At 42.4% G+C, this 11,995-nt stretch overlaps 1 protein-coding gene across 6 annotated transcripts in view; it reads left to right on the top strand.

Annotated features, from left to right (window-relative positions):
• Positions 1 to 798: 798 nt before the first annotated feature.
• The window catches only part of LOC118734075 (casein kinase II subunit beta), a 59,671-nt gene continuing 48,474 nt past the window's right edge, over positions 799 to 11,995 (top strand). Inside the window, exons 1-5 of one of the 6 annotated variants that reach the window (XM_036463772.1) lie at positions 799 to 879; positions 1,628 to 1,703; positions 2,029 to 2,131; positions 2,190 to 2,381; positions 2,448 to 2,637. In XM_036463772.1, coding sequence (XP_036319665.1) covers positions 1,632 to 1,703; positions 2,029 to 2,131; positions 2,190 to 2,381; positions 2,448 to 2,637 — 557 coding nt within the window. In that variant the 5' untranslated portion in view covers positions 799 to 879; positions 1,628 to 1,631. Of the gene's footprint in view, positions 880 to 1,276; positions 1,523 to 1,627; positions 1,704 to 2,028; positions 2,132 to 2,189; positions 2,382 to 2,447; positions 2,638 to 11,995 lie in introns of those variants that run through there. The other 5 variants (XM_036463776.1, XM_036463770.1, XM_036463773.1 and 2 more) reach the window with 5 other exon arrangements.

Raw genomic sequence — 11,995 nt, 5'->3', positions numbered from 1 at the left:
ATTCGACATTTTAACAGTTTAAAACAATTTTCCTAACTTGTACAAAGAAAGCGACAAAGAGAAAATTTTTATACAATGACAACTTTTGAAATTCGATTATAAAATAGAATGCGTTAAAGACATACAACAGGCTTACTCCCCCTAAAAAATTATTTAAATAACTCGAGCTAACTTCTTTTATTTTTAATACCTTGGTTATAATGCACGGGGCGAATCGTAACAAGTCGCGGCGAATTCGTAAGGATCTATTGATTTTAGATGCTTCCGTTTTACATTGCGTTCAAGTGCATTATAATCGTTTGAATTCATTGCCCATACAATAGATAATTAAGTGACAGTTCACTCTGTTCCGTTACTTCCATTATAATCCCGGCATAACTTGTTATGTTTGCCGCACGGCTCCGCCGCGTCAAAGCGCATTTTCTCAGATCTGAATTTGATCAAAACAAATAGAACAAATCGCTCCACCTAGCCAACGATGCAATGCATAATGTATCCTAAAGGCGTTAAAAATGATTAAAAAATTTGAATTCTGAGCGCTATAAGTACAAAAAGTATTTAAACTACAAATAAGATTATACATAAGACATTTTTGCTGTTTTTATTATACTAATACCAATCACAATTGATATGTGTACTTTTTTTGCAATCAATAAATGTTATATTGTTTTGAAAAATGGCTTTTCATAAAAATTATTGGTCTTATTCCATATTGATATTTGCCCTTAAAATAAGTCTCATCTCTGCTACAAGTTTTCACAAGCCCGCGGTCACACTGGTTATGGGTACCGAACTTTTTTGAAGTAGTTGGTACCGAGTATTGGGCACCGACAATTCGGCACATCACTAGTGTGGTGTGGCTGGGAAAAGCAACAATAGGTGAGTGTACCGTTTTAAAAATATATTAAAATTAAATCAAATGTGTAAGTGTCGTAAAATAATTCGGGCAAGATAAATAGTTGTGCAAAACAAAAGCAATAACTTAAATAATAAAAAGTGGGTTTGAGGCTGGTATAGCTTTTTAGTGTTTAACCGGAGTTTTTGTTGCGGGGAAAGAAAACAAGAGGTTTTTGCTGTCTTGCATTTTCAGTCTGTCGGCTTTTAGCGGGTACCGTGCCCTCCCATTTTGCCATGGTAGACACGTTTTGCGATTTTCGGTTTCATGTTCTTCCGTGCATGAGCGGGACAACTAATGAAGTGTCATTGACTTCAATAGTTGTTGCCGCTGTCAAAAGTGTACATGAGGTAAAGAGGAAAAGTTAACGAAAAGTGAAGCAAAGCGAACAGGATGATAAAGAAGTGTCCAGAAAGCAGGGCATAAAATTTTATTCATTTTCGTGGCTGCTGACAAAAATGTCTGAATTGTGAATGAAAAGCAAATTCCAGAGTTCGTTTATACAGTGCTGCAATAAAAGAAAATCCAACGAAAACGCAGGAAAATCTGTATTTAAGCGTCTGGAAAAAATAATTTTGTTTTGTGTTATTCATTTTTTGTTAATATTTGCAAAATACTACCCCTAATGTACGTAGAGCTCTTAAAAATTTAAGTAAAGCATACAGAGTTATCATGTGTCGGAAGTACACTAACATCGTTTGCTTGTATTCGTATTTTCTTTTTAATTTTCAGAAAAATGAGCAGTTCCGAAGAAGTCTCTTGGGTAACATGGTTTTGTGGACTGCGCGGCAATGAATTCTTCTGTGAGGTATGTACTTTAATAACTTACAATTATCTAAGTATATTGAATCAAAAATTACATTTTAAGATTATTTCAATTCCTCTTTGTTATCTAATCGCTGTAGCTCTCAAAAATGTAGGAATGGAAGAAGGCAGCATGCAAATAATTCCAATTGGCGACAAAAGTTCTTTAAATTGTCGCCATATAATTTGATTTAGCGTTCTGCCTCCCCTATGCTTTATTACATTGATAGATCGCACTTATCGATCTAGTTTTAATATATTTAAATACATACTTATATGTTATTAAGTATTTGTCGTTAATTTCTATGTATGTATTTATATACTTAAAGGTAGATGAGGATTATATACAGGACAAATTCAATTTGACTGGATTAAATGAGCAAGTACCAAACTATAGAAATGCTCTTGATATGATCCTCGATCTCGAGCCGGGTATGTTAAAAATAATATTTTGACCTCAAAATTATTAAGCATTTTAATAATTCAACAGAAGATGATCTGGAAGAGAACCCATTGCAATCGGATATGACAGAGCAGGCGGCTGAAATGTTGTATGGCTTGATACATGCTCGATACATTTTAACAAATCGCGGAATTGCGCAAATGATCGAAAAATACCAAACAGGTGATTTTGGACATTGCCCACGTGTTTATTGTGAAAGCCAGCCCATGTTACCTTTAGGTATGCTTTGTTAAAAATGTGGCACCAATTGGATAAACCACTATAAAGATGTAAAATAAATTGCAGGTTTGTCAGATATACCTGGTGAGGCTATGGTAAAAACCTATTGTCCCAAATGTATTGATGTATATACGCCAAAATCGTCACGTCATCATCACACGGATGGTGCTTATTTTGGTACAGGATTTCCACATATGCTCTTCATGGTACATCCTGAATATCGTCCTAAGCGGCCGACTAACCAATTTGTTCCAAGGTATATAATATACGTGTCGATTAGATGGCTTAATTATGGATTACGGTATATAATTTTAGGATATGTACGTATGTATGTATGTATTATAATTTTATACATAATTTAGGACCTCAAAAAGCTTAAACTACATTAATATAAGAAACAAAATTTTACAGTATATAATACAACCTCGTCACTTGAATAAGCACATATCGATAGCTGAGTGGAAGATCGACCTATCTCGGCAGCCAGCTCGAAAACGCCCTATCTCAGAAAATGTTTCAACAACGGTCTATCAGAAAGCTTTTCAAGAGCGCCCTACTCCAGAATTTGATTGCAAAACACCGTATGTTGTTGTTGTTGTAGCGGTTACAACAACCCCGCCCAGGACGGTTGGTATCTCAGTCGTTGTCGTCAAGTTCCACTAACGGCAACCCTAGGAAGCGTGCAGCTTCTGTGGGGTTTGTCCACAGGGACATGGCCGTTAGGGTTGTCGGGTTTTCCGGGCATGCGAAGAGATGTTTCGAGTCATGTGGGGTCTTTCCGCATGCCGGACACTCATTCGGCACATCCTCATTCAACCTACTCAAGTAGGAGTTCAACCTGCTGCAGTAGCCGGAGCGAAGTTGTGCGAGTGTTGTGCGTGTCTCCCGAGGCAGATGAAGCTCCGTCTCGTCTATTTCCGGGGGTGGTATGCCTAGAACGGCATTCACAGGTCTAGAGTCTACATAACTCGAGACTGAGTCCCTGTGAATGCCGTTCAGGGCCTGTCTGTAAGCTGTCGGGTCCAGAGGTTGCTTAATGAACCTCTGGACTTCGTCCGTCAATTCATATAGATGCCTCCTGACGTGCCTAGGCGAGGGCTCCTCTGCAAGCAGCTGTCTGCTTGGGTGGCCACTTCTGTGGCTTCCGATCAGTAACTGCTTGGAGAACATTATATTATGCTCCTTTACTGGGAGCATTTGCGCCTCGCCGTGCAGGTGGTGTTCAGGCAACATCAAGAGGCATCCTGTCGCTGTCCTGAGTGCGGTGTTCTGTACAGTCTGTAGCTTCGTCCACTGCGTCCTACTAGACCCTGGCGACCACACTGGCGCTGCGTAGTTCAAAACCGGCCGGCCTATTGCCTTGTATGTTGCCAGCAACGTTTCTTTGTCTTTGCCCCAAGTACTGCCGGCTAGCGACTTGAGGACCTTGTTGCGGCTCTGTACTTTATTGACAATAGCGGTTGAGTGCGCAGAGAAGGAGAGCAGGCTGTCGAATGTTACTCCGAGTATTTTGGGGTTATTCACCTTCGGAATTGGTGTGTCATCGACGTGAATCCCCAGCGGTAGCCTGACCTCCTTCGTCCAGGTTGTGGACAGGGTCGCGGAGGATTTCGTAGGGGAGAGGGCTAGACACTTTGCAGTGAAGAAGCGAGAAAGTTCGGAGAGATAGCCGTTTACTTTCGAACAAAGGTCATCAATTCCATTCCCAGTCGCCATGATCGAGCAATCGTCGGCATAAGAGACAATCGAGACTCCCTCTGGTGGTTGAGGGAGCTTTGAAATGTAAAAGTTAAACAGTAGCGGGGAAAGGACACCACCCTGAGGAACCCCCTGTTTTATTTTTCGCTGCTTACTCGTTTTGTCTCTAAACATTACCGACGAATGTCGACCACTCAGATAATTTGCCGACCACCGTTTGAGCCTCTGTGGGAGAGAGGAGGCCTCTATATCTTCTAGTAGCGTGGAATGGCAGACGGTGTCAAACGCCTTTGACAAGTCCAACGCTACTAGAATCGTTCTCTCACAGGGACGGTTACGGTTAAGGCCACGAGTTATCTGAGTGTTTATGGCGTTAAGTGCTGTTGTTGTACTGTGCACTTTACGGAAACCATGGTGATGCTTCGCTGGGGTCAGGTGGTTTGTGAAGTACGGGAGTAGCAAGGCCTCGAGTGTCTTCGCTACCGGGGAAAGGAGTGTAATCGGACGATACGAATCTCCTTTGTTGGCAGGTTTCCCCGGTTTGAGCAGTGGGACCACTCTCCCCACCTTCCAGATGTCTGGGATGATGAGAGTGGCCATTGACAAGTTGAGGACCTCCGTTAGGTACGCTACCCCCGCAGGACCCAAATTTTTCAGCATCAGCATGCATATTCCGTCGGGACCCATGGCTTTGGAGGCTTTCGCCTTCCCGATGGCCACCTGAACTTCACCCCAAGTGAAAGCAAGGGGGGCACAAGTTGTTGGCATTTGTGCAGCCTTCTGGTCACTCGACGCTTGGCTTTGTCCACCGGAGGATGCAGTATGAACTGCCGGCTAAAATAGCTCGCGCATCGCTCCGGGTCCGACGAGGCATGGTCGCCGAAGGAAATGACCTCACGGTTGACCAAAGCTTGCTCACACCAGAGGTGAAATTACAAGTCTTCAGATGCTCCTCCCACTTCTTCCGCTTATGTACTTTTACAAGTTGCCGAATCTCCGCGTTGAGATCCCTGATACGCGGATCTCCGGGATCGGCCTGACGAAGGCTATCACGCTCATCGGCTAGAACAGCCGCTTCGGCAGGGAAGTTTAGACGTGGGTCCGATATACATCCTGCCGGTATGAAGCGAGCTGCAGCAGCAGTGATAGCCCTGCGGAACTTACGTTCACCGAGATGGACGTCGGTTGGTGTGGGGAGCGCTGCGAAGGTGTTTTCGGTATACTCCGCGTAACCTTTCCAATCAGCTTTAGAAAAGTTGATATAGGTCCGGTGTTTGGCGGAGGCAAAGTCGGTTGGTTTATCTATCGAGATGACTATGGGTAGATGGTCTGATGCTAGAGTCAGCATAGGTCGCCACGTTATGCTGTTTATCAGACCAGCGCTGACTATTGTGATGTCTGGCGAGCTACTGCAGTTACCCATAATCCTGGTGGGTGCGTCGTCGTTCATTGTGCAGAATGTCGAATCGTCTATCTGCTCAGCCAAGTCTGTTCCCCTACGATCGTTTGACAGGCTTAAGTGCCAAATATCGTGGTGCGCATTAAAGTCACCTACTACCATACGGTTTTCACCTCTGAGGAGCGCACCTATATCCTGCCGGGCAGCAGGCGACAGGGGGTATGTATATGTTAAATATTTCGAGCTCGACATCGCCTGACCGGATAGCGATGCCCTGACATTCTAGGGTGGTATCCCTGCGGTCGATGTCTGCTTCGATAAGACGATACTGCACGGTGTGGTGCGTGATGAACGCTAAGCCACCACCATTATCTCGCTAGCGATCTCGACGGTGCACGTTGTACCCGGCGCAATTCAACAAAGTTGAATTGCTGTGCAACTTCGTCTCTTGGACCGCAGCTATCAATATACCATGCCGACGCATGAAGACGGTTATCTCCTCAAACACCGTATCTCACAGTTTGGTTGAATAACGCCCTATTTCAGCTACCTACTCAAAAACGTCCTATCTCAGCATATTTTCAATGTATTTTCATTTGAGATAGGGCGTTTTTGACCCGAATTTTGAGATAGGGTGTTTTGCAATAAAATAGGTCGATCTTCCACTCAGACATCGATATGTATTTTTTCTTAGAGAAACGAGTGTTCATCAGATTTTGAAGAATGGTTGATTCTAAAAAAAAAATTGTGTGAAGCAAGAAATTTTCTTGCATTATTTCTATTTTAATTATTTATGCTCCTTTTTAATAGGCAATATTTAATTCAGTTAACTTAGAAGTGAGATTACCTTTCAATCGTAAGACCACTGCACCAGGATTAGAACTGGTAGCGTTAATGTCACCGAAATAGTGATTGGATAAGAACATAGGTCTTCCTTTCCAAAACTGTGGCACATTATCGAAAATATTTCTTGAATATATCGGAGCTATATTTTATCTAACCGTGAGCATCCTTAACTCATTTATTCCCATCAACCTTAAAAACTTGTTTTTATTTGCTTTTTATTTTATTAACAGGAAGACAAATAACATAAAATTTACGAACTCAATCACTCAAAAAATTTAGAAGTAGGTTTTAAGGAGTACAATGGGAAGAAGTGTGTTCATTTTCTAGTAGGTGTATTTTTAAAACACGACACGTTGGTGGCACTATGTACATACATCTTCAAGAGTTTTGAATCCTTTTTGTAAAATGAGGTCCTGTATAAGCAACACTTGCTGTGAACGCACGTTTCGAAGCCATTTTATCTTCGGTATAGTATAGATAATTGGCTATTATCTGCTACATGGATAAAGTTTTTGATGACATAAAATCTGTTTCTTGACATATTTTTGGCAACAATTGGTGTCGTTGTGTCTTCGTCCATTTCCGCCGCCATAAAACAATATTCCTATAAATGTATATAACTTCTCCCCAAATATAAAATTATGTTCATTGTGTGGCTGGGCATATGACCGTGTTTGATATATTATAAGTTCCACAACATCTCTGTCGGAAATGGTGTCAAAAACTTCCACCGGGGATTTATGCGCCAAATTTATTTTTTTGCTCGAACATTGGCTTTATAATTACTAATAACAGTGATGTTCATATTGGGCGCATCTTTTGACCAGCAAGGGATCGCTAAAGTTTCATTTCTTAGTGCGGATTTAATTTCTGATAACGGTGTGCCATCTTCACATGTCGTAATCGTCATCGCTGCAGAAAAGTTCGATATTGCCAGGGACATATTTTGGCATCGTTTCTTCCTCAACCGTGTTGTTGAGCGGTATTATAGCAATATCTATTGACGATGGTCCTTAGTTGCTTACAATGGCGTCTATTGCACTTGAAAGACTAGTGTATTTTCTTCTATAAAATTATTGCCGTTTGTGGTGGTTCGAAATCCATTCCAGTAAAAATTAATCCAACAAGGTTTTTTCATACATATTTTTCCATTGTACTCAAGCAGGTACACCTGTTTTAAAATCAACTTACCTTCGCTTTTCCAAAATTGTTTTTATTTCTTATTCATATATATACTTATGTACGTAGTTATTTCCTGCACTGATTTTACAACTCACAACTTTTTAGGGAAAACAAAGTCTCATCACCAATGCAAAATTCGAAATAAACTCTAAAAAACAAAAACCAAACAGATTGCCATAGCAAAACTAATTTTTTTTCTGCTTCAAATTGTGAAATGCGTTACTACGCCACCTTAGTCCAACTTTCATTTCGAAAAAAATTTAAAATTATAAAAAATTTAAAAAACTTTAGTAAAAAAACTTGCATGGTTTTTCCGTACTCATGCGAGTATAATGGTAATAAATGGGTTGACCAGACCTAAATTAAATTAAATTTATTTATTTAATGGAAAAATGTCGGCGTTCGTTGTGCAGCAGCATCTCATTGCTGCGAAAAAAAGGGTTAGGTAACGAGATGTCCTCGACTTATTTAAGAACCTGTACGAATGTCTTCTGGAAAGCAGATTTTTTATATGTTGGAAGTAAAGAGATGCCGCTAAATTCCACTCCAAAAATTATTGCCGCCAAACAATATTGTGCATACATATTTGTTTGCTGTAAAAATGTTACCTAGCCCCATGGTAAAATTCTGACGTTTGTATTCACCACGAGAAATGCAACGGACTCCAGAGCAAGATTGAGGAGATATTAGTCTTTATGGGTCGGCATGGCATATTGATAGCTGCGGTCCCAGAAACGAAATTGCACTGCAACTCAACTCTGTTGGGTTGCGCCGCCAACAATGTGCTCCGTAAAGATCGCGAGCGAGATAATGGTGGCGGATTAGCGTTCATCCTGCACCACACAGTGCAGTATCGGCTTAGCGAAGAAGACATCGACCCGAGGGACACCACCCTAGAATGTCAGAGCATAGCTGTCCCGTCAGGCGATGTCGAGCTCGAAATATTTGACTTCTATATACCCCTTGTCACTTGCTGCCCGGCAGGATATCACCCTGACATAGGTGCGCTACTCAGAGGTGAAAACCGAATGGCACTCAAGCCTGGCCAATGATCGTAGGGGAAATCTTTTGGCTGAGCAGATAGACGATTCGACATTCTGCACCATGAACGGCGACGCGCCCACCAGGAGTATGGGTAGCTGCAGCAGCTCGCCAGACCTTACAATTGCCAGTGCTGGTCTGATCAATAGCATATTGTGGCGAACTATGCTAACACTAGCATCAGACCATCTACCCATAATCATCTCGATCAATAAGCCCACCGACTTTGCTTACTTCAGTAGGCAATTCACACTGCATCTTTCGGTAGACAGGGCCAAACGTCGAGTGACCAGGAGGCTGCACAAGCTGCCAAAAAACAGTGCACAACTTGTTTTCACCAGCTGTGAAGTGAAGTGGGCTATCGGGAAGGCGAAAGCTTCCAAAGCCATTGGACCCGACGGAATCTGTATGTTGATGCTGAAACATTCGGCGCCTACGGGAGTAGCTTACCTAACGGAGGTACTCAACCTGTCAATGGCCACTCTCATCATTCCTGATATGTGGAAATCAGGGAGAGTGGTCCCACTGCTGAAACCGGGGAAGGCCGCCCGATAACGCTCCTTTCCCCGGTCGCGAAGACACTAGAGGCCCTGCTACTCCCATACTTCACCTGCCACCTGACCCCAGCGAAACATCAGCACGGATTCCGTAAAGTGCAAGGTGCAACAATAGCACTTAACGCCATAAACACCCAAATAACTTGTGGCCTAAATCCAAACCGCCCCTGTGAGGGGACGGTCCTAGTAGCGCTGGACTTGTCAAATGCGTTTGACACCGTCTGCCATTCCACGCTGCTAGAAGACATTGAGGCCTTAGTCCCACAGGGACTGATGCGATGGTCAGCGAATTATGTGAGTGGTCGACAGTCGTCAGTAATCTTCAGAGATCAAACCTCAAAACCAAGAAGAATTAAACAAGAGGTTCCAAAAGGTGGTGTTCTCTCCCTCTTATTTTTTAACTTCTACATCTCGAAGCTTCTCCAGCCATCTGAGGGAGTTTCCCTGATCACATATGGTGCCGATTGCTCGATTTTGGCGTCCGGGAATGAAATTGATGACCTCTGCTCAAAAGTAAACGACTATCTCTCCAGCCTTTCTCGCTTCTTCACTGCAAGGAGCCTAACACTCTCACTAACGAAATCAACGGCGACCCTCTTCAGGAGGTCAGGCTAGAATTAGGTATACACGACGGTGGCACACCAATACCGACTGTAAACAACCCGAAAATTTTAGGGGTCACCTTCGATAGCTTGCTGTCTTACTCCACGCACACAACCGCAGTTGTCAATAAAGTACAGAGCCGCAACAAGGTCCTCGCTCGCTGGCAACGTACAAGGCAATTGGCCGGCCGATTCTAAACTATGCTGCGCCAGTTTGGACGCCGGGGACTAGTTGGACGCAGTGGACGAAGCTACAGACTTGTCAGCCGCACTCCGGACAGAGACTGGGTGCCTTCTGATGACGCCTGAACACCACCTACACAGCGAGGCCCAAGTGCTCCCCGTAAGGGAACACAACAAAATGCTTTGTAAGCAATTTCTGGTGGGGTGCCACAGAAGCGAACACCCAAACAGACCTCTGCTACAGGAGGAGCATCCGCTCAGGCACGTCAGAGGGCATCTATTCGTATATAAGGACGCAGTCCAGCAATACGTAGACCAACCACTGGACCCGACGACATACATACGAGCTATTAACGACATCCAAAGAGAGTCAGTCACCACCCACCTTGACTCTCGACCTATGAATGCCGTAATCGGAGCCCAATCACCACCCGTAGAAGAGACGGAGCTTCAATTGCCAAGAGAGACCCGCGTTACCCTGGCTCAATTACGGTCTGGATACTGTACCGCCTCAACAGCTACCTGTCCAGACTTGACCCCAATATCCCCAATGAGTGCCCGGCATGTGGAGAACCCCTTACGACACCAACCACCTCTTCACATGCCAGCTCAATCCGACTCAACTAACACCCCTCTCCCTCTGGTCCGACCCCATTGAAACAGCTCGTTTCCTGGGCCTCCCGTTAATTGAGCTTGACGACAATGATTGAATGTTGACCCGAAATAGGCGGGGCTTAGTAGTGCCGCTACAACAACAACACATTTTTAGTTTTATCCGTCAACATTTTTCTTATTTTCTATCAATTGTCACAGGCCCTAAAGGACATAAATGTGTACCTTTGGGATGAGATTGTAAAACAAACAGTCGATATTTTGCATATTTTCTTCAATAACTGTATTTGCTAAAAATATATTATACGGTGACTGATATCACATGTAATGTAAATTTTAAAAATATATACATATAAATACATATCCGGTCTTAACTTGAACAATTGCTTAACTTGTCCTCTTTTTAATGTGAACAGGTATACATTTAATAGTTGTATGATTCCTGGTTAGACCAATTTGTAATGTAGAAACCAATACATGAAACGAGAAAAATATCAATGTTTAGACAAATCCTCTGCGGACAAATTTAAAATAATATTTACTATAGAAAGTACGAATTAATTGGTTGCCAGGGTATTATTTAATGTAGTGGTAATTGCAGTTCCATAAAATATTCGTCAAATTATTTGTCTCTTGCTATAAAAGATTCACGAAAATCTAACTTTGACGGATTCATTAATAGAGCCGATAATGTGTAATATTTCATTAAATATTTTTCTAACAAATGGTGTATTTATGAGAAAAAACATCGATAGTAACAGAAAAAACATCGTAGTGGGGGAGATTGGAAAACATCGATACTATCGATTGCTATAAACGAGGGACCAATAAAAAATCGTTAGTATTAAAAACTGGTAAAATAAACAATTGGATATTAATATTGGAATTCTCCTGAAGAGAACCAGAGTTTTCCGATCGAAAAATATTGATTTTCAAGAATTCTATACCATTCCCACAGGGAAAATAGGTAAGCACCTTACGAGGTAAGCCATGTTTTCTTTCAGTTTTTAGTACCGAAATTGTCATCATGGCCAATGCCACCTACTAGTAAAGCACAAAATGAATACCTCCGACGACACATTACGTTGTCAGTTGCAAAATAACGTGCAGTCAAAGTTATTTCCAAGCGCCGAACTACTCCGAGCGACTGCTCTGCATTAGGCGTAACTTACTTTGTAAAGCGGCTCAGAGGTATGTCTCATACCAAATGTACATTCTTAATTCCTACTTACATAAGGCGGTCACGTCTTTGTTAAAGTAATGGAGATTCGGCAGGGAAGTGGTAAGGACCTCCAAGTGAAGGGCAATACCTTACCATCAACTTACACTTCACCCGGCTGTCCGTACCACGTCAAATACATGGAAAACTTTGAGCCTTTTGAGCACTCCCTAAATATTTTTTTAAACCAAAATAAAATAGGGTATATTTTTTCGGTAAAAAATAGTCCTAGGGGGTGGCAGCATCAAAATTCCAACTTTACTGTTTTTGGACCA

The sequence above is a fragment of the Rhagoletis pomonella genome, unplaced genomic scaffold (assembly GCF_013731165.1).
Source record: "Rhagoletis pomonella isolate Grant_MI unplaced genomic scaffold, Rhpom_1.0 Rhpom_scaffold_00002, whole genome shotgun sequence".
NCBI classification, from domain to species: domain Eukaryota; kingdom Metazoa; phylum Arthropoda; class Insecta; order Diptera; family Tephritidae; genus Rhagoletis; species Rhagoletis pomonella.
Note: the sequence above shows the minus strand (reverse complement) of the source record. Positions and strands in the feature narration are given on the sequence as shown.